We start from the raw sequence: 26,445 nt of genomic DNA on the forward strand, positions 1-26,445 counted from the left end.
TAAGTAACATAATATTTCATTAAGATAACTCAGAGGTTTTTCAGGTTTTTTTTTTAACCTAAAAACTGTTGGGGTAGGAGTACAAGGGTACAGGATGAAAAAGGGATTTGTAGGAAACTGAATCTTCATTAACTGGATTCTTTGTCAAAGGTTACGAACAGAATGATAGAACATTAGTTTTGAAAGACACCTTTGCTTTCCTTTAATCCAGTCAGCAAAGACCCTTCTAATATATATATTTAAACATATCAAAATCTTGACTAATTAAGATTAACATGCGCCCACAGATAGGAAGTCACTGGGGACGCGAGATTTCAGCATCCACTCAGGTGGTCTCTTTATAATAAATCTCTGTTGTGACTACCTAAGGCACAGTACCAAAGTTAGGCACAGTACCTAAGTTAGGCACAGTCTGCACTGGGAGGGGGTGCAGCTGTTAGAAGGTCGGAGGGAGGCCAGCAAGCCCAGTGCCTCCAGACCCTGAAATAGACCCACACCTGTTGGTGACTGGTTGGTTGGTTGGCTGGTTGGTTAGTTGCAGTTTGGGGATTGCTTGTCTTTTATTTATAAGATTAATGGATCTTACAGCAGAAGTGAGAAACGGATGGGGAGTCTTTAAATAATTTTAATTCTCACTACGCATATCACAGTCTTCTACACACATACATCTAGCAGTTGATTAAATACTCACGGTGGTCTTCGCTTTACAGTCACTTAATTCTAAACTACTGAGTTTCTCTAGAGAAAAAAAAACAAAAACAAAAACGGACTTCCATATGGAGAATCCCACTTCCATCACCACCTCTAATCCACAATGGATTTCAACGTCCAAGTTTAAATGCCTGGCTAGTGAGTTCAGTTATATATTAAGTTAAAAGAAAATGCACAAGGTTTATAGTATGACCTCATTTTGGTTAAAAAACATCTTTCTACAAATCTCTATTTGTATGTATTGGCTCATGCATGTATAAACACAAAAAGGTGTTAGAAAAACTACAGATGTGTTTACATTGGATACTATGGGAAACAGGAAGGAAGGCAAGTAAGACAATAAATGTTAAGAGTTCAGGGCCATCGTGTAATTGGAATGCCAATACCCTGAATGTCATCGACATTTCAACCAAATAGGATCTCCGCCCAGCCTACTCAGACGTGAACCTTGCTGCATATGCCAGGGCATGGCACACTGCTTCGACAGTGCCAATGTGGAGAGTTATCTGAATACACGCAATTTCATATAACTCGACTTAATAGAAAAGATTTAACGCTTCAAAATTACAACAGCAAAAAATAATAATAATTCGCACTTCAAGAATATGAAATAATCTTCAGTAATAACAATGTAGCTTTCGGTTATTTTAAGTTTTCTATCACTAGGAGTAAGGTTTCTAGAGAATGAAGTCCACTGAATTTTGGACATAATTGTTTAAAAACAGCCTTTTTTTGTGTCAATTAGACATAAAGTAAGTTTTTTTTTTGTTTGTTTTTTGTTTTTTTTTTTTTTTTTTGAGATGAGCAGGGTCTTGCTCTGTGTTCCAGGCTGCAGTGCAGTGGCATGATCTCGGCTCACTGCAACCTCTGCCTCCCAGGTTCAAGCATTCTCCTGCCTTAGGCTCCTGAGTAGCTGGGATTACAGGTGTCTGCCACCATGCCTGGCTAATTTTTGTATTTTTTTAGTAGAGACCTGGTTTCACCATGTTGGCCAGGCTGGTCTCGAACTCCTGACCTCAAGTGATCTGCCCACCTTGGCCTCCCAAAGTGCTGGGATTACAAGCATGAGCCACCACACCTGGCCCCCTTTTTCAAAGAAGTTTCCATTACATTTTTGAATAAAGAAGTCAGCATTAATATGCACAACTGCATTCTATGTAGCTTTCATAAGAACTTATATGATACAGTGTCTTTATGTGAATCAAAAGGGAATTGATAAATATTTATTGCCTTTGATATTGTTAAAATACAACAATTTTGTAATTTGTTACAAAAGGCCGGGGACCTTTATGTAAAACCTCCACAAAAGGTCCCCGGCCATTTTCACTCCCTTCTCAGATCAGAGAGTCAATCTGAGTCATCACCTCTTCGTCCCCTGAGTCATTCTGTCTTTCTCTTTTCCTTTTATAAGAAGTAAATTCCCACTGGACAATCCATCAGAGCACACATGGATATTTTAAATCTATGCTAGAACCAAGACAATGACTATTGAGAAACAATGAAAAACATTTTATTTCACCAAAACCACTTGGCAGCCTAAAGGAACGCTGGCAAGAGTGGCCTGTTGCAGTATGGGGACCACTCTGCCAAGAGGCAGGGTCTTGTCAATACCACCTGCATGTTTTATGCCCTTAAGAAAATTAGTCTGTCTAGATCTCATTTCCTTTTTTTCAAAAGAAAAAATGTTTGTCATTTTCTTACCTCTCTGAAAGCTTAATCGTTTCCCAGGCTCACAAGGATTTGTCAGAATAAATGAGAGTAAATGAAGAAAATAAATGAAAAGGGTTATACTTGTACATAGAAACACAGTAGGCACTCAATTAGTTGACTTGAATTTAATCAACATTTCAAAATAATTCTTGAAAAACACTTGAGTCTTCTAAAGAAATGAGTTATAGGCATCAAAATAATTTTCAAGAAAAGTATAAGTGATAGTGTCAGTATAGCACACCAGTTAAAAGGGATTTAAATAAAACCTGAGAGGCGAGGCTATGCTGCGACACGTACCACAAACACAGCTACATAAAAGCTGTCATGTTAGAATCATAACAGTGGAAAGGGCCATTGAGGGCATTCAGTTCCACCCCTGACATGGAACCAGGAATGTCTTGCACACAATTCCAGACAGATACTCACTAGTTTGCACCTCGATACAAGGAAAAGTGCTGGAAGAGCATGTGGAGGTCTTCATTCTTCAAGACCCTATTTGTTAAAATATTCGCATGCAAAACAGCCAGGAAAGGGAAAAACGTACACCATTTAGTCATTAGTGGATTATCAGTGAAGCAGTGACTATCTACTAAAGAACACTAAACATGAAGGACTCAGGCCCCTAGTCCTAGCTTTGTGTGTTTTTTAACAAGTGAATGTGCATCAAGAATGTTGCAGATTTGGGGGAAAACCATTTTCCCCACACATCTGCTAAGCCATTTACCTGACCGACTCTTTTTTTTTTTTTTTCCTAACCTATGCTCTCTTTACTTGACATGGATCCTTGATACTTTCTATTACCTGCCCCAAAGAACAGGTGTCCTCCCTCTCCTAGGCTTTCCTGCAGGGATAAAATAAAAGCAGAGCTATGCTAAACAGTGTCCATATAGGAGACTGTAATAAAGAGCAAATCAGGACTGGGTGTTCCAAGTATCTGTAATTGGATTTATTTTAAAGAAAGACAAATGATATGTACTTTAGTTTCCTTGAAAGACCACCCACTTCAAGGCAGGCTTTAATCATCCACATAAGCTTTATTAAAATATTGGTTCATCCTGAAGTTCGAATTCATGGCCATTTTCTCCTTTCTCTTAATTCTGCACACACGTGTCCACTGTGTGATGCAAGGCCCTTCAGCACAGCCCACCACTCTTACTGTAATGTTTCCAGTGGCACAGGGACAGATTCATTTGGAAATCCCTGGGCCCAGTGTCCCAGGAAGAGACCCACAGTTGAGCCTGGAGTGACTGTCCTCTGATTCTCATGCTTACCGTTTCCTGGGGCTCCATCGTCTTCAACACGGTGACCAGCGTGAAGAAACAGAGCCTGCCCCCTACAGACTATTAGAGGGAGTTTATTTCCAGTGTCCTTCAGACCTGCCCAGTACACCCTCTTCTTTCTCACCACACCCGCACCCCTTGCACCTCCAAGCCTCTGGCTCCCATTACCTCGTCCCCAGCACATACCGCACGCCTTCTTTTTTATCTCAGTTTTACCAAACCAAGCATAAAAGAAACTCTCTATACTCAAGAAAATAATCAGAATATAATCATTGTTATTAATGCTGCTTCTCTTCTCATAAAGGAGCTTTGGGCGATTTTATTGCCTCTTCCCCAATCCCAAAATTTATTTTTCATTGTCCTTTCCCAAATCCCAAAATTTGTTCATTGTCCACAGTGAATGGCAGCCTCGTGGTTGTTAAATCTCTCTCCTGAGTGCCCCAAAACAGAATTCTGATGATTGCTCTATATTGCCAAACTGTGTTTTTCTTTATCTTCATCATATAACTGGTAAAGAATTTCAATCATTTCTGCTTCCATCAAATCCTAGAAGGAGGGCCAGGCCCAGTGGCACACACTTGTAGCCCCAGCTAACCAAAAGACTGAGTCTATAGGATCTCTTGAGCCCACTATTTCAAGGACAGCCTGGACAAAATAGCAAGACCACATCTTTAAAAAATAAAATAAAATTGTAAAAATTGTACAAATTCTAGAAGTAGGATCCAATAAGCATTTCATGCATAATTCATCAAAGTGATTTTTCTCTATGGTACCCATTTTATTACTCTAATTTTAAATTCATTGGAAATAAAATCCATACGGTTATCAATGATCATAAAGAATGGGAATTTATTAGTCTTCTCTGGCTCACCTGGGCTGGGATCATTCTAATATACTCTGTGCTGACTCACATTTGTGTTTCTTTCTTTGATTTGGAAAGAATCCATATCAAATATTTTATCTAAAAATCAGATGCTTGCATTTCTCAACCCATTTTTATCATTCTAAATTCTTGTGTTTAAACTTGAAAATAACTATTCTGAAGCATTAAAAGAAAAACAAAGACTTTTTCAGCATGTAAAGTTCCTGTTTTATGAATTGAAATGAGAATCTAATAATGGTCCTGGGGACACGCAGAAGGAATCCAGGACTGGACAGCAGGTTGGGCTAAAAGCTTAATGAATCTAAGTAAAGTTGACCATGTGCTTTAATAAACCAGGCAACACAAGCTGATGACTTCAAATATACATGAGTTAAACGTGCCAACTGATTACCTCAAATTTGCATATAGAAGATTCTGGAATATGTAACTTCAATAAAATTGATAACAAATATATCACCGATAACTTGCCAACTGCCTTACCAAAAGCAATTTATTAGTACTGAAATGTATTTTCCACAGCTTACTAGCTGAAAGACAGTGGAACATATTGCAATAGCTCTTTCATATTTGAGTGTAAAATGACTTTTATATGGCAATAAGAAAAAAACTCAGTCTCGAGAATAATTTGAAAATGTCACATGATACGGTAGACAGGTCTACAGTTTCCTAAGGTTAAAAAAAAATGCAAACTACAGAGTACAGTTCTCTAACCCAGGAGTTAAATATGCTTATCAACAGCAGGGCATTGAAAGTTAAGGATCTGGTGGTTTGAGTTAGTGCTGTTTATAAACCAGATCTCTTTTGATCCTTTAATTTGATGTTTAGAAATTCACATATTCATCTTTGGCCATAATAAGATTAAAATGGCATGTTACAACATCATTGACAGGAAAAATTAGTGTTTGCCATATAGATTTTATATATTATAGATATTTAATGAATGACATTCTAATTGAAGTAAGAATAAATGTACAAGCCTCCCTTTGGCATGTTTGACATACCCAGATTTTAAAACTGAAATAATTTTTGCAAAAATAATGCATATAGTTCTTTGCCATGTTATTTTTACTGGGTTATTAATTTATTTCACCTTAGTCTTCATTTCAACATTTTTTTTTTCTTTCAGGCCGTGATTCTCAGTCACCAGACTCAGGTACAGAAAAAATATTCTGAATAACTATTACATTATTTGTGACTTTTAAAAAACATATTCGTAGCCACATGTGCTGACTTCATGTTAAATTTAAATTTCATATACTGTTATGCATATTAAATTACACCTCTATTAAGAACACTACAATTTTGGAAATAAAAATAAATTTTATAAAAAATGTTTAAGTGAACGTAGATATTTTTGTATCCAATTGTTTTCCCTTAATGAAAGCTTGGAGATCTTACAATGATGGCAATCAAGAGGCACTGAACGGAGATGCTACATATTCCTCTCTTGCAGCAAAAGGTTTTAGAAGCGTTCGACCAAACCTACAAGATAAAAGATCACCAACTCAGGTAACCCTGCACACTCTTGTCTACTGTATTATTTTAAGGCATGATTATTATAAAGACCACTGCTTACAGCTTCTTTCTTAGTGTGCATATTTCAATACATGTTTTATTTTTAATATGTTTTTCCTTTTGTATTTAGTTTACTTGCCAGGCTTGTATTTACAACATGGAGAACAAATTTTAACAAACAAGGGTTTGGTTTGGTTTTGTTTCTGATTAAGCTCGTAAAAGTATATCAGTTTCTAACATAATCTCTAGCATATATTCTAATTCTTTAAAAGCTGACAGCTGATGCTTTGGATTTAAACTGATGAGGTCAGCAATACATTATGTATTCAATGATTATGAGTATGCAACTATTATATTAACTAAAGGAGCTCTGTGTTGGAGATATTAGTAAAATTATGCCCCAAGCATGAAAATTGTTATAAAACAATGCTATTAAACAAACCATATACATATATATATATATATATATTTCAAAGTCTAATAAAAATATGCCAAGAGAACACATGTTCACTTTTAACACAATTTCCCAGAATGTAGGTGGAGCAAAGGTTATAATGTATTCTCTGGAAACACTTTTTTCCCCTAAGGGCAAACATTGATAATAAATGTAAGTGCATTCTAAAGGGAATGAAAATGATCACTCAATCTAGCTAACAAAATGGATAGCATAATCAGAAGGTGTGGCATTGCTTTACTTCTGTAAAGGCAAGGTTGACACTGGTTTCTTTCATGACTAACTTGGACTTTCTCTGTTTTTCTTTCAACTTTATTTCTCTCTCTGGATCCCATTGTCAATCCAGGCACCCCCTCCACCAGACAGAAAAGAGAGCTTTCATAGCTCTTTGATAACCAGTCACACAAAGGGTGTCATTTTAGACCAGTTAGTAACTAACACACAAATTCCCTCCAATACAGAGTACTTTGCTAACAAAAAACTTCCTCAGGGAACTATGTATTCCAATGAAGATTCGAGACAGACAATTGTATATTCTGAAGAATCTAACACAACCATGTCGTATACACAAAAAATCACTAATCCACTACCAGCAACTTCCAGCACGGATCCTGCACCATTCACTAACATCAACACCCCAGTTCTACAAGAGGACTACAGGCAAGATTCTCAAACGCGGAGGATTTCTACCTTGAAACTAACCCATAACAAGGATCTAGGAAGTAGCAGCCCCATTAATACTCCACAGTTTTCCAAATCTGTTGAAGTACCATCATTTCTCAAAAGGCCCTGCTCACTGACCCCTAATCCAGTGCCTGAGACACACACAGCATTTCTTTCCATACAGATAGCTCCCCTTTCAGGACAGGATCCTGAAAGCCACAAACGGCTACCTGAGCTTTCTCCAGAGACTGCAAAGATACCTCTTCAGCAAGAGAGACAAAAATCTGCAGTTGCAGTGGCCTCTCAGTCCTCAGGCTGCAGGGTGGTACCTTAGGCTTCTCAGTCTCTTCGTATTAATACATGTGTGTTGTAGAGACCCTAACTCCTTTGGTTTGGGCTTCTTATATGACCTAATGCTTTCTTAGTTTCCAAGCAGGAGGGGAAAGGAGAAAGAAACCATTTTCAAATTTAAAACCCTATTAAATTCATCAGCAAATGTCTAGGTATTTTTATTTTTTTTTTATTTTTATTTATTTATTTATTTATTTATTATTATTATACTTTAAGTTGTAGGGTACATGTGCATAACGTGCAGGTTTGTTACATATGTATACTTGTGCCATGTTGGTGTGCTGCACCCATCAACTCGTCATTTACATCAGGTATAACTCCCAATGCAATCCCTCCCCCCTACCCCCTCCCCATGATAGGCCCCGGTGTGTGATGTTCCCCTTCCTGAGTCCAAGTGATCTCATTGTTCAGTTCCCACCTATGAGTGAGAACATGCGGTGTTTGGTTTTCTGTTCTTGTGATAGATTGCTAAGAATGATGGTTTCCAGCTGCATCCATGTTCCTACAAAGGACACAAACTCATCCTTTTTGATGGCTGCATAGTATTCCATGGTGTATATGTGCCACATTTTCTTAATCCAATCTGTCACTGATGGACATTTGGGTTGATTCCAAGTCTTTGCTATTGTGAATAGTGCTGCAATAAACATACGTGTGCATGTGTCTTTGTAGCAGCATAATTTATAATCCTTTGGGTATATACCCAGTAATGGGATGGCTGGGTCATATGGTACATCTAGTTCTAGATCCTTGAGGAATCGCCATACTGTTTTCCATAATGGTTGAACTAGTTTACAATCCCACCAACAGTGTAAAAGTGTTCCTATTTCTCCACATCCTCTCCAGCACCTGTTGTTTCCTGACTTTTTAATGATCGCCATTCTAACTGGTGTGAGATGGTATCTCATTGTGGTTTTGATTTGCATTTCTCTGATGGCCAGTGATGATGAGCATTTTTTCATGTGTCTGTTGGCTGTATGAATGTCTTCTTTTGAGAAATGTCTGTTCATATCCTTTGCCCACTTTTTGATGGGGTTGTTTGTTTTTTTCTTGTAAATTTGTTTGAGTTCTTTGTAGGTTCTGGATATTAGCCCTTTGTCAGATGAGTAGATTGCAAAAATTTTCTCCCATTCTGTAGGTTGCCTGTTCACTCTGATGGTAGTTTCTTTTGCTGTGCAGAAGCTCTTTAGTTTAATGAGATCCCAGTTGTCAATTTTGGCTTTTGCTGCCGTTGCTTTTGGTGTTTTAGACATGAAGTCTTTGCCCATGCCTATGTCCTGAATGGTACTACCTAGGTTTTCCTCTAGGATTTTTATGGTATTAGGTCTAACATTTAAGTCTCTAATCCATCTTGAATTAATTTTCGTATAAGGAGTAAGGAAAGGATCCAGCTTCAGCTTTCTACTTATGGCTAGCCAATTTTCCCAGCACCATTTATTAAATAGGGAATCCTTTCCCCATTTCTTGTTTCTCTCAGGTTTGTCAAAGATCAGATGGCTGTAGATGTGTGGTATTATTTCTGAGGACTCTGTTCTGTTCCATTGGTCTATATCTCTGTTTTGGTACCAGTACCATGCTGTTTTGGTTACTGTAGCCTTGTAGTATAGTTTGAAGTCAGGTAGCGTGATGCCTCCAGCTTTGTCCTTTTGACTTAGGATTGTCTTGGAGATGCGGGCTCTTTTTTGGTTCCATATGAACTTTAAAGCAGTTTTTTCCAATTCTGTGAAGAAACTCATTGGTAGCTTGATGGGGATGGCATTGAATCTATAAATTACCTTGGGCAGTATGGCCATTTTCACGATATTGATTCTTCCTATCCATGAGCATGGTATGTTCTTCCATTTGTTTGTGTCCTCTTTTATTTCACTGAGCAGTGGTTTGTAGTTCTCCTTGAAGAGGTCCTTTACATCCCTAGTAAGTTGGATTCCTAGGTATTTTATTCTCTTTGAAGCAATTGTGAATGGAAGTTCATTCATGATTTGGCTCTCTGTTTGTCTGTTACTGGTGTATAAGAATGCTTGTGATTTTTGCACATTAATTTTGTATCCTGAGACTTTGCTGAAGTTGCTTATCAGCTTAAGGAGATTTTGGGCTGAGACAATGGGGTTTTCTAAATATACAATCATGTCATCTGCAAACAGGGACAATTTGACTTCTTCTTTTCCTAACTGAATACCCTTGATTTCTTTCTCTTGCCTAATTGCCCTAGCCAGAACTTCCAACACTATGTTGAATAGGAGTGGTGAGAGAGGGCATCCCTGTCTTGTGCCAGTTTTCAAAGGGAATTTTTCCAGTTTTTGCCCATTCAGTATGATATTGGCTGTGGGTTTGTCATAAATAGCTCTTATTATTTTGAGGTACGTTCCATCAATACCAAATTTATTGAGCGTTTTTAGCATGAAGGGCTGTTGAATTTTGTCAAAAGCCTTTTCTGCATCTATTGAGATAATCATGTGGTTCTTGTCTTTGGTTCTGTTTATATGCTGGATTATGTTTATTGATTTGCGAATGTTGAACCAGCCTTGCATCCCAGGGATGAAGCCCACTTGATCATGGTGGATAAGCTTTTTGATGTGTTGCTGAATCCAGTTTGCCAGTATTTTATTGAGGATTTTTGCATCGATGTTCATCAGGGATATTGGTCTAAAATTCTCTTTTTTTGTTGTGTCTCTGCCAGGCTTTGGTATCAGGATGATGTTGGCCTCATAAAATGAGTTAGGGAGGATTCCCTCTTTTTCTATTGATTGGAATAGTTTCAGAAGGAATGGTACCAACTCCTCCTTATACCTCTGGTAGAATTCAGCTGTGAATCCATCTGGTCCTGGACTTTTTTTGGTTGGTAGGCTATTAATTATTGCCTCAATTTCAGAGCCTGCTATTGGTCTATTCAGGGATTCAACTTCTTCCTGGTTTAGTCTAGGAAGAGTGTAAGTGTCCAGGAAATTATCCATTTCTTCTAGATTTTCCAGTTTATTTGCATAGAGGTGTTTATAGTATTCTCTGATGGTACTTTGTATTTCTATGGGGTTGGTGGTGATATCCCCTTTATCATTTTTAATTGCGTCGATTTGATTCTTCTCTCTTTTCTTCTTTATTAGTCTTGCTAGTGGTCTGTCAATTTTGTTGATCTTTTCAAAAAACCAACTCCTGGATTCATTGATTTTTTGGAGAGTTTTTTGTGTCTCTATCTCCTTCAGTTCTGCTCTGATCTTAGTTATTTCTTGCCTTCTGCTAGCTTTCGAATGTGTTTGCTCTTGCTTCTCTAGTTCTTTTAATTGTGATGTTAGAGTGTCAATTTTAGATCTTTCCTGCTTTCTCTTGTGGGCATTTAGTGCTATAAATTTCCCTCTACACACTGCTTTAAATGTGTCCCAGAGATTCTGGTATGTTGTATCTTTGTTCTCATTGGTTTCAAAGAACATCTTTATTTCTGCCTTCATTTCGTTATGTACCCAGTAGTCATTCAGGAGCAGGTTGTTCAGTTTCCATGTAGTTGAGTGGTTTTGATTGAGTTTCTTAGTCCTGAGTTCTAGTTTGATTGCACTGTGGTCTGAGAGACAGTTTGTTATAGTTTCTGTTCTTGTACATTTGCTGAGGAGTGCTTTACTTCCAATTACGTGGTCGATTTTGGAGTAAGTACGATGTGGTGCTGAGAAGAATGTATATTCTGTTGATTTTGGGTGGAGAGTTCTATAGATGTCTATTAGGTCTGCTTGCTGCAGAGATGAGTTCAATTCCTGGATATCCTTGTTAACTTTCTGTCTCATTGATCTGTCTAATGTTGACAGTGGAGAGTTGAAGTCTCCCATTATTATTGTATGGGAGTCTAAGTCTCTTTGTAAGTCTCTAAGGACTTGCTTTATGAATCTGGGTGCTCCTGTATTGGGTGCATATATATTTAGGATAGTTAGCTCTTCCTGTTGAATTGATCCCTTTACATTATGTAATGGCCTTCTTTGTCTCTTTTGATCTTTGATGGTTTAAAGTCTGTTTTATCAGAGACTAGTATTGCAACCCCCGCTTTTTTTTGTTCTCCATTTGCTTGGTAAATCTTCCTCCATCCCTTTATTTTGAGCCTATGTATGTCTCTGCATGTGAGATGGGTCTCCTGAATACAGCAGACTGATGGGTCTTGACTCTTTATCCAGTTTGCCACTCTGTGTCTCTTAATTGGAGCATTTAGTCCATTTACATTTAAGGTTAAGATTGTTATGTGTGAACTTGATCCTGCCATTATGATATTAACTGGTTATTTTGCTCGTTAGTTGATGCAGTTTCTTCCTAGCCTCGATGGTCTTTACATTTTGGCATGTTTTTGCAATGGCTGGTACCGGTTGTTCCTTTCCATGTTTAGTGCTTCCTTCAGGGTCTCTTGTAAGGCAGGCCTGGTGGTGACAAAATCTCTAAGCATTTGCTTATCTGTAAAGGATTTTATTTCTCCTTCACTTATGAAATTAGTTTGGATGGATATGAAATTCTGGGTTTAAAATTCTTTTCTTTAAGAATGTTGAATATTGGCCCCCACTCTCTTCTGGCTTGGAGAGTTTCTGCCGAGAGATCTGCTGTTAGTCTGATGGGCTTCCCTTTGTGGGTAACCCGACCTTTCTCTCTGGCTGCCCTTAAGATTTTTTCCTTCATTTCAACTTTGGTGAATCTGGCAATTATGTGTCTTGGAGTTGCTCTTCTCGAGGAGTATCTTTGTGGCATTCTCTGTATTTCCTGGATTTGAATGTTGGCCTGCCCTACTAAGTTGGGGAAGTTCTCCTGGATGATATCCTGAAGAGTGTTTTCCAACTTGGTTCCATTTTCCCCCTCACTTTCAGGCACCCCAATCAGACGTAGATTTGGTCTTTTTACATAATCCCATACTTCTTGCAGGCTTTGTTCATTTCTTTTTCTTCTTTTTTCTTTTGGTTTCTCTTCTCGCTTCATTTCATTCATTTGATCCTCAATCGCAGATACTCTTTCTTCCAGTTGATCGAGTCGGTTACTGAAGCTTGTGCATTTGTCACGTATTTCTCGTGTCATGGTTTTCATCTCTTTCATTTCGTTTATGACCTTCTCTGCATTAATTACTCTAGCCATCAATTCTTCCACTTTTTTTTCAAGATTTTTAGTTTCTTTGCGCTGGGTACGTAATTCCTCCTTTAGCTCTGAGAAATTTGATGGACTGAAGCCTTCTTCTCTCATCTCATCAAAGTCATTCTCCGTCCAGCTTTGATCCGTTGCTGGCGATGAGCTGCGCTCCTTTGCCGGGGGAGATGTGCTCTTATTTTTGGAATTTCCAGCTTTTCTGCCCTGCTTTTTCCCCATCTTTGTGGTTTTATCTGCCTCTGGTCTTTGATGATGGTGATGTACTGATGGGGTTTTGGTGTAGGTGTCCTTCCTGTTTAATAGTTTTCCTTCTAACAGTCAGGACCCTCAGCTGTAGGTCTGTTGGAGATTGCTTGAGGTCCACTCCGGACCCTGTTTGCCTGGGTATCAGCAGCAGAGGCTGCAGAAGATAGAATATTTCTGAACAGCGAGTGTACCTGTCTCATTCTTGCTTTGGAAGCTTCCTCTCAGGGGTGTACTCCACCCTGTGAGGTGTGGGGTGTCAGACTGCCCCTAGTGGGGGATGTCTCCCAGTTAGGCTACTCAGGGGTCAGGGACCCACTTGAGCAGGGAGTCTGTCCCTTCTCAGATCTCAACCTCCGTGTTGGGAGATCCACTGCTCTCTTCAAAGCTGTCAGACAGAGTCGTTTGCCTCTGCAGAGGTTTCGGCTGTGTTTGCTATTGCCCTGTCCCCAGAGGTGGAGTCTACTGAGACAGGCAGGTTTCCTTGAGCTGCTGTGAGCTCCACCCAGTTCGAGCTTCCCAGCAGCTTTGTTTACCTACTTAAGCCTCAGCAATGGCGGGCGCCCCTCCCCCAGCCTCGCTGCTACCTTGCCGGTAGATCACAGACTGCTGTGCTAGCAATGAGGGAGGCTCAGTGGGTGTGGGACCCTCCCGGCCAGGTGTGGGATATGATCTCCTGGTGTGCCTGTTTGCTTAAAGCGCAGTATTGGGGTGGGAGTTACCCGATTTTCCAGGTGTTGTGTGTCTCAGTTCCCCTGGCTAGGAAAAGGGATTCCCTTCCCCCTTGCGCTTCCCAGGTGAGGCAATGCCTCGCCCTGCTTCAGCTCTCGCTGGTCGGGCTGCAGCAGCTGACAAGCACCGATCGTCCGGCACTCCCCAGTGAGATGAACCCAGTACCTCAGTTGAAAATGCAGAAATCGCCGGTCTTCTGTGTAGCTCGCGCTGGGAGTTGGAGACTGGAGCTGTTCCTATTCGGCCATCTCGGTATTTTTAAATGTAAATATGCATATACAGATCTTTCATCCAGAAATCATGTTCTAAAATTTTTTTTCTTCTAGATATTTATGGAAAATCATTGAGGGCTCAGTTATTTAAGACACTGCAAACTACTTCAGGACTTAAAGCATGTTTAGGTTTCAAAGAAATATTTTTCATATGAGACCTTTTTGCACTTAGATTTACTTTATTTACATGTGTAAAATCTCTTCAAATAATTGTCAATTATAATTTGCTTTGGCAGGGAACGGTTATCTTAATTTTAAGCAGTGTCTATTTCTTTGCAACCCAATATTCATTTTCACTAAAATTTAATCAGTTTATCATTTCAGAAAGTATATTAGCCAACTTTTATTATCCAGACTTGCAGGAAGTAAATCTTTCTTTCCATATATGTAGAATTCTCTCATAGCATCCTTCTGCTTACGTGTATTAGTCTGTCAGCAGGAGAAATGTGCTTCTCTTTTTGACTTCTCCATAAAACAATGTAGTGCTAAGAGCATAAACTTTAAGGGTAAACTGTAGAATTTAATCCAGGCATCACTATGTGATGAGACATTCATCTAAACTTTCCTGTGAGTCCGAACAAAGAAATGAGAATACTGATTAATCCTTAATTCATAGGTTATGATAAGACTAGGGAATTACCATAGACTAGGCTAGAGCAAGCACTCAATAAATGATAGCTGTTAATAAAAGATAAAATAGTAGCAGCAACAGCAGCAGTGTTAATATTGAAAACACTGGTGTCTAAGTAAATAATTTGTATACTACTCCTTTTTGTATCTGTGTTATTAAAGATCATCCAAAACATATCCTTGAGGATATATATTTTTAAACTGTGCAGAAAATCTCCAAAAGATAACTAACTGACACCAAGATCCCCCCACCCACTCATAAAGCAGAAGAGCCTTAAACAGAAATGATTAAAAGGACAAACTGGTGTTATCACACCTCTACTCAAATATATTCTCCATCAGCTAATCGAGATGTGCAAAATTCATTCAGTAGAGCGATTTCTTTTAATTAAGGTAATAGCTTCTGAAAGCACCTGTGAAATCAGATGATAATAATAATAACAACATTAGTAGCAGTTAACAGATATTAAGGGTTTACTCTATGCAGACACTGTTCCAGCTTGTTTATGTTTACTAATGATTTCCACAATCCCATGGAGTAGGTATTACTACTGTCCTTATTTTATGGCTAAGGAAACTGAGGCACGAAGTTGCTCCCCCGGGGTCATGCAGCTGGCACAAGGCAGAACCAGGATGCACACCCTGGCAGACTGGCTGCAGGGCCGCCACTCTGAAAGAGTGCTACTTCTCCTTGCGAAATAGTTACTTACCAGTGACAAGGAGACACGGCGCCATGACGGTGGAAGCTAAGGCAGGTGCATCTTGATCAGGTTCAGGAGTCCAGGAAGATCTGAGGGAGCAAAATCCTTGGGCGACTGTACAGACAGGCCTGTGCCAGTGTCAATGAGCGGGCTCGCCCGTGTCCCAGGATGGGCATGCCAGGAAGCAGGCGTAGGAGAAGTCATAGGAACACATGTCAGTCACTGGACTCATCCAACATGGTTTGCTTCTTCAGAATGGTTTTGTGATGTTTGAAAACAAGCTGATACTTTTCATTTTGCATGGTTTTATCCAGGCTGAGCAGAGACGGTTGGTTTGATTATACAATCCCCAGGGTATCGGCACCATCCAAAAGTTAAGATTTGAGATCCTGTCACTGCTATTTATTCAACAAATATTTATTGGGTGCTTAACCTATGTCCAGTCTGTTCTAGTGACAGAGTTGGATTTGAAACCATTCCTGCTTAAAATTTGTCTGTGTGTGGCAGGAGGAGCAAACATTAATAAGAACTTGAGTAAATTACATATATTAGAAGATTATGGAAATTGAGTTATGCCATGCAAAGCTGAGTTGTGGAGACCAGATATCATGTCAGGTATGGTAACTCAATCAATAGACCTCACTGAAAAGACAGAACAGCTTTGAAGGGCGAAGAATATTCCAGGCAGAGGGAATGACTTATGTAAAGGCTTTGAGGTTGATCACTCTGGGGCTGTGGGAGGACCAGAAGGAAGCCTGAGGGAGGGAGAGGAAGTAAGTGAGGTGAGAGTGATAGGAAGTGAAGTCAGAGGTAAGAAAGACCCGACGACGGGAGGCCTTGTGAGCCATTGCAAGGATTTTGACATTTACTCTCAATAATAATGGAGGCCACTGGAGGATGTTGAGGCTGCCACCATTATTATTTCCATTATATTTTAACAAAATCATTCTGGCAACTCAGTGAAAAAAGTACCATAGTGGGGCAAGGAGGAGATCAGGCAAACCAGTTAGGAAATTACTGCAGTCCTTTAGGTGAGAAATGATGGGGGCTCAAAGCAGGGGGCAGCAGAGGAGGTGGTGAGAAATCAGACTCTGAGAATGTATTTTGAAAGTCAAGCAAACAGGACTTCCTGGCAGATTGCATGTGGGATGTGAGGAAGAGAAAAGTCAAGGTTGACTCCAACTGGAAGATAGCGTTGCCTTCAGCTGAGACTGGACAGCTGTGGGTGGAGCAGGTTGGTGGAAACTTCAAAGGTTCCATTTGGGAAACAGGAAGTTTGAGGCATTTCTTAGACACCCACGTGAAGTGGTCAAGTAAGCATTTGGATGTGAGAACCTGTACCTCCCGGGGAAAGGTCCTGGTTGGAGATATGAGCCATTGGCTTGTCGATGGGTTTTGTGGCCATGAGACAGAGTGAGATCACCAGGGGTGTGGACAGAGAAAAGGGGAGGGCCAAGAGTTGAGCCTGAGTGAATCTCAGCATTAAGAGGAAGAAGCAGCCGAGGAGACTGAAAGCAGCATCCTCTAAGGGAGGAGAAAATCCGGGAAAATGTGGCATCCTAAAAGCCATGCGAGGAAAATGTGTGGAAAGAAAGGGATAGTTCACTGCACAAATGCTGTTGATAAGACAGGTTTGAAATGAAATCTGAAAACTTACCATTGATTCCATGGTGAGGAAGGAGGCTTTCCTGGAGTGGGTATGAGACAGACCGGGAAGAGAGTGGTTGGGCAGTCAGCTCTTTCAAGATCTTATTAACATAAATCCATTCATCTAGTTATTCACCCTCCCCGAGCAGCAGTTTTCTCATCTATAGAACTGCTGGGAGGTTTGAGTAAGGCATATAAGGATCTTGGCATGGTACCTGCTTCATAGTAATTCCTAAACCTACAGTAGCTGTCATCATGATTAAATAATATTTTTCCAAATTATGCATCTGATTGGGAAAAATAAATATATTATTTTCAACAATACTTCTTTTTTTTTTTTTTTTTTTTACCGGTGGGTAAAAGTTTGTTTCAACAGACTTGCAGTTTGTTCCAACATAGTGTGTCCTCTTTCCTCAGGCTTTGTGAAAAAGGTAGCATGAAACTGTTGCAGTTTTTATTCTCTGTTTAAAATTTTGGCAAGAACATTTAACATGAGATCTGCCTTCTTAAGAAATTTGCAAGTGTGCAGTGCAGTGTTGTTAACTGTAGGCACCATGCTGTGCAAAGCAGATCTCTAGAATGTGTGCACCTTGCATAACTAAAACTTCATGCCCACTGAGTAGCAACTCATTCCCCCCTGCCCCCAACCCCTGCCAACCACCACTCTACTCTCTGCTCATATATTTGTCCTTCTGAGACTGGCTTTCACTTGGTATAACGTCCTCCAGGTTGCTCCATGTTACAGCATGTGGCAGGATATCCATCTTTTTTAAGGCTGAATAGTATTCTAGTGGGTGCATACACCACATTTTCTTTATCTATTTATCCATCTGTGGACATTTGGTTTGTTTCTACGTCTTGATGATTGTGATATGCTGCATTTTTAAGTCTCATTTTCATGTAATGATCTTTCACAATGGTGACCTTTCCAATTTAAACACTTGCACTCCACGTTCTGGCAAGTCTTAGCCAATGCCAGGCGCTGTAAGCTATACACTGTGTCAGCCAAATATGTGCTCCATTATAAAGAATGAGGCTCCCAGGAATTACCAGACCCAAGCAATAAAAGTACACCAAGATGTGAAAAGTACATTTCAGTGTTCCAGAAGTTTTATTTACATAGTTTTGTTATTATTAAAGTCTGATCATTAGTTTAAGAAGAAAACTACAGGTCACTGTTAGAAATTCTCTTCATATTTGACAGTTTTTCATAATGTTTTCTAAATGGCATGTGCTTTAATTGTCCTCCTGCAAACAGACCAGAAATGAGGCATGTTATCCTTCTGTTACTGTGTGACCAGATATCCTGTTGCTAAAAATGTCACATTGTTCTCAATGTCAAGTCAGTGAAGGTATAAGCCAGACGCTTTGGAAAGCCAGCAAAAAGCTACACCCCCAAAGAGTTTCTCTGGCATCTGTGCTATGTTCTTTGCTTCAGGAAGATAAGCTTGTCCTGTCTGTTATGAAACAACATAATCAATCAATTGCCAAAGCCGCACCTTCACAGCTGCCACTGTACATATGCTGGGGACTCACAGGGGAACTTGCCTGCCCGTGGTGTAGAAGAGAGAGGAAACTCATTTCTCGTGCTCCATGAGATCAGTATGTAGATGCTAAGGAGGACAGAGTAATGCAGACATGTCAGCAGTGTGGGGTGATAGGGGCAGAACTGCAGAACGCACCTTCTGGAACATTCCTATCAACACCAGCCCCGATCATTGATGTCTTCAATTAGGATGGCTTCCTTTCTGTGAGCTTGTAATGCTATTAGTTGATCAGGTCTTTGGCAATTTCTCCATTTGATGTCTGTTCACGTGCATGCATATGTGTGCATTTAAATAATTGCACATTAGAGAATATTTGGGAGGCCAACATGAATTTACAAATAAAACATCCTCTTCAATATCTCCCGATAGATGGGCCTCCAGCCTCTTCTGAATACACTTAATGAAGAGCTCAGTTACGTTCCAAGGCAGCAATCCAGTGCTCAGCCATTTCTGAGATCGAATTATTGGAAAGAATTTCTAATACCGGGTCATGATCTGCCTTCCTTAACTTCTGCATGGTTATCCACAGAGCAAAAGAGAGAGAATATTCTTCCGCCTCCATCTGACAGTGTTCACGTGATCCTTCCCCTCCCTACCCTGCTACTGGCTTTGTGTAGAGCACTCCTGTTCCTTCCCAGTATTTTGATTTTTTTAAACATGATTCTCCTTTTTTTGAGAGCTATTACAACACACCAGGCACTGTGCTAAGCACTTTACATTGCCCCACGTAAAAATTAAAAGCGTGTTAATTTTTACAGGCTTTAAGAGATGGGTTTTATCCATGTCTGTATTTTACACATGAAGGAACTGAGGCCAAGGGAATTAAACAACTTGCCTAAGTCTGTCTGACTCAAGATCCACAGCTCAGCCACTAGCCTCTGCTACCTCTATGCTCTCACACAAGCTGATTCTGAAATCCCATATTTTGGTAATGCTCTTAAAATATGCCACTTCCCCAGATGCAAAACCATATTCCCAATCTGAACACCACAGAGTACAGTAGAAATATTTACTCCCCTGATTCAGATGCCACATGCTGTCAGTGTGCCCAATCTGTGTGACAATTTTAGATCACTTGTCGCCCAGGTCTTGGGTAGGGAGTATATGGTTCAAATAGTTTTTATTATGAGGCTGTCAGACAATCTCACATCATTACAATGCAGGCAATACAGCCAGGCCTTAGGGAAACGGGGCAATGACCAGGCAGCCGCCCTCCATCCTTCTCAGTCATAGGAACTGCATAGTTCCGTCTTTTACTTTCTGCTCTGTTGTTACTTCAGGTTATCCGTGGGTTTCCATGACATTCTCTGACTCCTTGCGTCTGGGTACCTGACAGCTACCTGAGGGGCATTCAGTGTCATATAATTCAAATTCCCAATTCAAATTCCCAGGAGGGAGGCAGGGCCCCACTGGCCCAGCGTAGTCCAGTCATTCCCTCTTCCTAATCAACTGTGGCCAGCAAAATGATGATCCGGCAACAGACACAGCTGCTGGCACGTCTCCTCATACGCCCAGGACAGGCCATGAAAGAGGGGGCACATTGTCCCAAAAGGATATGGGGATGGGAGGTAAAGACTGGTTTTTTAAAAACCCCTTCCGGCCAGGCACAGTGGCTCACTCCTGTAATCCCAGCACTTTTGGAGGCCGAGAGCAAGACTCCGTTAAAAAAAAAAAAAAAAAAACACTCCCCTTCCTAGATATTTTTTTTTTCAAGAAAATTACTGTCAACTCCTTTGGAAAAAAGCCTGTCAGATTTCTTTGCTTGACATTTAATATATACCCCTTATGTTCCTTGAGAAATGAAGCCTAGAAGCCCAATGACTAAAGATGTTAAGAGGCAGATGTTAGGATCCTCGGCCACAGGGCCACATCAAGCCAACTGGAGCCTGAGGTGGAAGGAAATTCTGTGCTCCCTTCTACCTGTTTTCATATATTGTGAATGAACTTTTTCCTAGAATGTTTAAGTCATTAGAATTTTTTTTGAAAAGTTGAAACGCAGGTTTATTGAAACTCACACGTTATTTTAAGCTTAAATATTTTATTTAAAGCAAAATAAACTTTTTTTTTTAAATTTGAGACAGTCTTGCTGTGTCACCCAGGCCAGAGTGCAGTGGTGTGATCTCGGCCCACTACAACCTCCACCTCCCAGTTTCAAGCAATTCTCATGCTTCAGCCTCCCAAGTAACTAGGATTATAGGTGCCTGCCATCACGCCTGGCTAATTTTTGTATTTTTAGTAGAGGTGGGGTTTCACCATGTTGGCCAGGCTGGTCTCGAACTCCTGACCTCAGGTGATCCGCCCGCCTCAGCCTCCCAAAGTGCTGGGATTACAGGTGTGAGCCACTGCGCTTGCCCTATTACGTGTTTACGTCACCTTAAATTAATTAAAAATGATTTAAGATTGCCATCAGTTAATTAGAAATTGTCAAACATGTCTATTCTCTCAACTAAAACTGAAATAAGCAAACATGTAGATTTTGAAAATATTATTGATGAGTTTTCTTGCGTTAAAAACTCCAGATCCATTTTTTTTTCTCTTTTCCTATGGCTTGGCATGCACTGGTCTTTATTTATATTTTTGACATATTTGTTCAGTATGGGGTATATTTTCTTTTTTGCATTTATCTTGATTTTCTTTCAAAGATTGCATTGAAACAGAATTTATCTCGATTACTTAGTTTCTGTCACTCTTTAAATTTTGCGCCCCAATAAGCACTTTACTCGCCTCTCCCTAGGCCTGGCCATGCACTCCTTCATATCCCCGCTTCACACCTACCCTCTTTCTCCTCCAGCTTCCACATCTGCTGCGTCAGCAAGTGATGGCCTAGGGGCTTGTGACTATAGATGTGTTGTCACTGAGCTTATGAGCCAACTAAAACTCATATTACCCATGACTGTGGTGGTTTTAGAGACAGTAGGCTTTCATTTTCAGCCTGCTTCAAAGCAAAGGATATGGGCAAATGACGCCCGCCTTGAGGGGCAACATGACTTCCGCGTTCTGCCATCTGTCCCATCATTCCCTGGCATCCAGCACGGGCTTGATTTGCACATTCTGGATACTTTCCTGGCCCATGATGGGCACTTGAGTTTGCAATGCCTTCATCCAACTCAATACGCTTTCTCCACTGCTGAAGCTCACCTTCCCTTGAATCTCCATGCCCCTTCATTCCTCAGGAGCTCCCGTGTCGATTGGTGATCACTCTCATCCACAGGCTCTCCTTAGCATTCTGGGTTGGAGTCATTTGGACGAAGAAGCTCAGTGCTAGTTTGAGTAAGCAGGTGCTCTCTCTTGGTGTATGAAGCATAGGTTTGAGTACTGTCCCTGTCCTTTGCAGAAGACCAGGCAGCCCCTGACTGCTAGCTGGTGTTTCTCCTTACCCCGTTCCTGCTAGCTCAAGGGTGGGGGAAAGAAAAAGCAATTTATACTCACAAAAAGTTGGTGACCTTTGATCCCTATTCAAACACCTCAGTCTTCCACGGTCTTGAAAAGGAGACTCAAAACAGTGGGGATGATTTTCTGCATCATCTACTTGCCACTCACGAAGTAAGGAAAAAAATGTGCTTGTTTTAAGCCAGTTTTCCCTATTTTTCAGGGTAGTCCAGATGGGGAAAATACCGCCTTCTTCCCCTTCACACCTTTCCAGCTGCTCTTCTGATTTTCCTCAGGAGAAACACGTGTCTCATGGTCTTTCTCTCCCCCGGGGTCTATAGAGTATTCCATTCATGTGGAGATTGGGGTCTTGTCAAAGCTTTTTTGTGGGTGACCAGTACGACTGTTGAATTATTGAGTTCTATCTGTAGAAATGTAAGTGTGATGTGACTCACCACGAGGCATTTCATGCCTTACACTCACACACACACACGCACACATACACACATGTGCACACACACACACGCACATGCACACATACACACACGTGCATTAAAAGACTCAAAACCAGGAACATGTCAGGAGGTGGTGAAAGAAATTCAAAAGGTGGAATAATTTTGTTTTCTGTGGACATTCTATTTGGAAGAACAATTGAATGGATAAGGGCCATCCCCAGACACAATGCTATGCAAACTACTGATCTTATTACCCATGACAATGGTGATTTTAGAAAGAAGACGCTTTAGCTTTTGACATGTTTCGAGTCATAGGATATGGACAAGTCAATCCAACGGGAGTTAAAGTCATTAGATTTATTTTCTTTTAATTTGAAAGGGAAAAGTCTTATGAGCAAATAACTCAAATCCTTTTGTATGATTTGTATTATTTCATAGTTTTCATTTGGCATAAATAAAACTAAAAAGAGATTCATATTACGTGGAAGCATCCTTAGTGAAGCTGCATTATTAGGGGAAATTTCATTGACGCCATCCAAAGACTGCTTTATACTGAATTACATTCAGACTTACAGCAAAATTTTAATATATTAAGTTAGAATTATGGTAATTTCATAATATTATAGTTTTACCTCCAATAAGATTGCAATTACTATAAGCACTCAGTAATAAGGGTGCATCCCTACCAAAACATTTTAAGTTCTGGGTAACTCAGATTTCTGTCAGTTATTTCTAGAGATTTAAACAACCATAAACAGTAAAACATATATATATATATATATATATATATATATCTCACATTTAAAATGACTCTGTTTGAACAAGAAAAAATCATATTAAGTGAGATTAGGACAAGAAAATCTGTCTTTTTATCCAGGGTTGGGGTTTCTTAACCCGTTAGATTAAGGATATGTTTAGAGTGTCTCTCTCCCCGTGAAGTTTGTGCAGAACTTTCTGTATGTATGAATTTGTGCATTTCCCTAAAAGAAGGATCAGTCACTTTCATCAGATTTCTAAGGGATCTATGATTCAGAGAGACCTTTTTATATGATGGATTTTTTTAAAAGTATTCAAGTAAAAGTCTGAGAAAAAAAGTATTGTAACTTTTTTTATCATGCTAACAACGCGCATGACATCAGCCATTATGAAAATTGCGGCCGCCAAAGAACACCAAATTGTACTCCTTAAACATTTACTAGGCAATATTTCTAAGTGTAAATGGTTCTCCTTCATTCATTTCCCATCTTTGTATTAGTATCTCACAATACCTCTGGCCATCTATCTTCAAACCATTTCCTCCCCCAAACATCCCCTCCAAAAAAAATATTTATTCTGAAAGGTAGAAAAAATAAGTAAGAAAACTTGCTTCAGAGTTTTATTCACTTATGTTGAATTCAGTGCTTATCATCCTGTTTGTCATGTGCGGTCAGACGTCATCAGGGCTACCACAGGTGGTTGTAAAATTTCAAACGGTCATCTCTCTTCTTCCTACAGAGCATCCCTTCGCTATGATTAGCCTCTTGGGCTATATATAGGCTTGGAGCTGTTAAATCTTTTGTTTTTCCTTCAGTTTCTTTCTCCTTTACCTAAGATTTAGTGCCAACCACAGTTCTAACTAACTAGGGTGCGTTCTAACCATTATCGGTGGCTGGTTTTCATTTTCACACATGGTACCTCTGTTTGCATTGCTAGGATATTTTTAAAGTCCAATTCTTTTCATATTTTGTAGTGAAATCAAAGAACAGATTTAATGAGTGGAAAGGAAATAAAATAGCGTTTCCATTTATCTTTTCCACTTAGTTGTGTTTAGTATTATCAGTATTTAGATTCATAAACCAGGAAAAAATAAGACAAACAGATTTATGTTTTGGGGACATTTTGGCAAGGGGGAGGCAGTTATGCGATTAGATTTTTCTAGTGAAGGGCAAACCAGTTCTGCTGACCAATAGTCTGATATCTTATCATCGTCACAAATACAAAAACTAAAACTCCTGAGGAAACAGTTTCATTGTGCCAACATTCTCAAGCCCCTACCCAAAATTACATTGCAGTGCTGTGTGAAAACCGGCCTTGTTTCCAAAACACACCGACTGGGTTCACTTTCTTCCTGTTTTCATGCTTTGTCTGCACTGTGTGGTTGGCACCTAATCCATCTGAATGTAACTCCTTAAAGTGCTTGCAAATAAAACCGATGCTTTGCCTTCTCTGCCAAATAGCAAAAAAGAGGTACTTTTGTTAATTGGATAATTTATCTCTTATTATTTTTTCCTCATACTCAGCTTGGAAATCAGAACTTACCTGCCAGTGTGTTGGAGGTAAATGCTTCACAGACACACAGACAAACCACACCAGAAGCCCCTCCTCCGTGCCCTCCTTCCGTGGTACCTTCGAACCGAGCCACTTTCTCACCAGGCAGTGGCACCAGCTCAGCATCACTTAGCCTTCCGCCACCCGATGGTTTGGGGTCTTCACGCCTGCATAAACCCCACAGCCTTTCCCATTGCTTATACAAACACCTGCTCCCAGCTCCTGAAAGCCTTATCCACAGCCATGACACAGGCTCTCTGACTACAGACTCCTCCCTGGCCGAGCACTCCTCCCGCTCGGAGAGTGAGTCCTCCACAGCCATGCTTGAGGAGCTGCAGATTGGTGACTCTGACACCACTGGCCGTTCTGAGACACCCTCCCCCACCTGGGGTCAGAGGTCTGCTGTGACAGATGGCACCACCTTAACCACCCCTGCGGCCACGCATGTAATTATTCTGCCTTTCTTTGCCTCCACCGTTTCCTTAAAAGGACTGATTTATTGTGCCATCTCATTTTTCAGCTGACATTTTTATTTGCATAGGTGTTGACTCCGAAACCAATTCTGTGCCATCCGTCAGGGAAATCATTAGACATCCTCATAAGCCTGCTTAAGGCTAAAAAAGTCACTTATATTCTCTTCATTCATTTTAAAATTACTTACAATTACTCTAAAATGGTTACTTATGGTTTCCCCTGTTACTGTAGCTGATGAGTTGTACAGTGATTTGCCTTGTTAGGTAAGCATACATCACAATATGTTATGATTGTAGAGAAAGTCTAAAATTTTTCAAAAAATTTTAACCCAGTATTAATACATGTTAATAGTTTTTCTCACAGACTCACATTAATGTGTCCTGTGTGACTCTTTTCTATAACCTCGTTTCTCACATAAATGATTACTGACTGCATGAGGCTAATTTTTCTTGCCCCTCCTTCTCTAATAGCTACAACTTTTGAATTATCTGTTGTCCAGGAGTGAATGATGTCGATAATCTTATCTACCTTTCAGAAATTTAGCTGTATGATTTTTAAAAATTATTCTTCCTGAGCCATTTCGGGATAGAAATTTACGAATACATTTTTAAATTTTGTATATCAATAATTTGTCTTTCATTTATGCAATATAAACATCTTTTCCATACATATATTATTTAAATGTATCTATGTGATAAGCAATCCCTAATAAATGATCTGTGAATGGCTAAAATGTTTCAAAATTTTATGGCACAGATTCTGTATTGCATATAATGTCTAAGTAATGGCTTCCATTTAAGAGGCACATAGCTTCACGCAAAAAAAAAAATTGATTTTTTAAAATTGATATTATAATGAAGTTCCAAATAAGCACTGTCATAGACAAAATTTTATTTGTGCTACATAGTTTTATGTTCTATCAAGCTCATAAATCTGCAAATTTTATGCACAGAGAAATGTTATAATAAGCCATATGTTTTTTAAGACACTGCAATTTACAAAAAGTAAAAGATGCTTTTTTTGGTAATAGGATTTAGTATTCCCCCAGTGGCTGGGTCTAACACTTTGCATTCAAATGTTCCATTCAGAGACTGGCTACAGAGGGAGCCTCGTTTTCCAGGCCTAACCCCATAGCGAGTCCCTCCCTGCCACACGGGACCAGCCAGGAGCACCACAGTTGTGGGTTCCTCCCATGCCTTACTGTGCTTCAAATGGTTCTTAACTTTTAAAACTTTACCAGGACCTTCAACCAAAAATCTAAGGCAGTGAGAGAGTATCAGTCTACCAGCTAACCTGTTCAATTTTCTGCTTTTAAGACTTTACAGGAGACTGTCTTATATACAGTCTTGTGGGCACAAGCAGAGCTACTTGTGAGAGAAATTAATTGCAATTATCAGTTTAAAATTG

General features: G+C 39.8%; 1 protein-coding gene across 48 annotated transcripts in view; it reads left to right on the forward strand.

Annotated features, from left to right (window-relative positions):
* Nucleotides 1-26,445, forward strand: part of LOC105466558 (sorbin and SH3 domain containing 2) — a 379,599-nt gene that overhangs the window by 275,971 nt on the left and 77,183 nt on the right. For 16 of the 48 annotated variants that reach the window (XM_011715524.3, XM_011715522.3, XM_011715521.3 and 13 more), the window contains 4 exons: nucleotides 5,711-5,737; nucleotides 5,969-6,093; nucleotides 6,900-7,541; nucleotides 24,537-24,572. In XM_011715524.3, the coding sequence (XP_011713826.2) occupies nucleotides 5,711-5,737; nucleotides 5,969-6,093; nucleotides 6,900-7,541; nucleotides 24,537-24,572 (830 nt within the window). Of the gene's footprint in view, nucleotides 1-5,710; nucleotides 5,738-5,968; nucleotides 6,094-6,899; nucleotides 7,542-24,536; nucleotides 25,011-26,445 lie in introns of all 48 variants that reach the window. The other 32 variants (XM_071092729.1, XM_071092735.1, XM_071092724.1 and 29 more) reach the window with 8 other exon arrangements.

The sequence above is a fragment of the Macaca nemestrina genome, chromosome 3 (assembly GCF_043159975.1).
Source record: "Macaca nemestrina isolate mMacNem1 chromosome 3, mMacNem.hap1, whole genome shotgun sequence".
Lineage (NCBI taxonomy): Eukaryota > Metazoa > Chordata > Mammalia > Primates > Cercopithecidae > Macaca > Macaca nemestrina.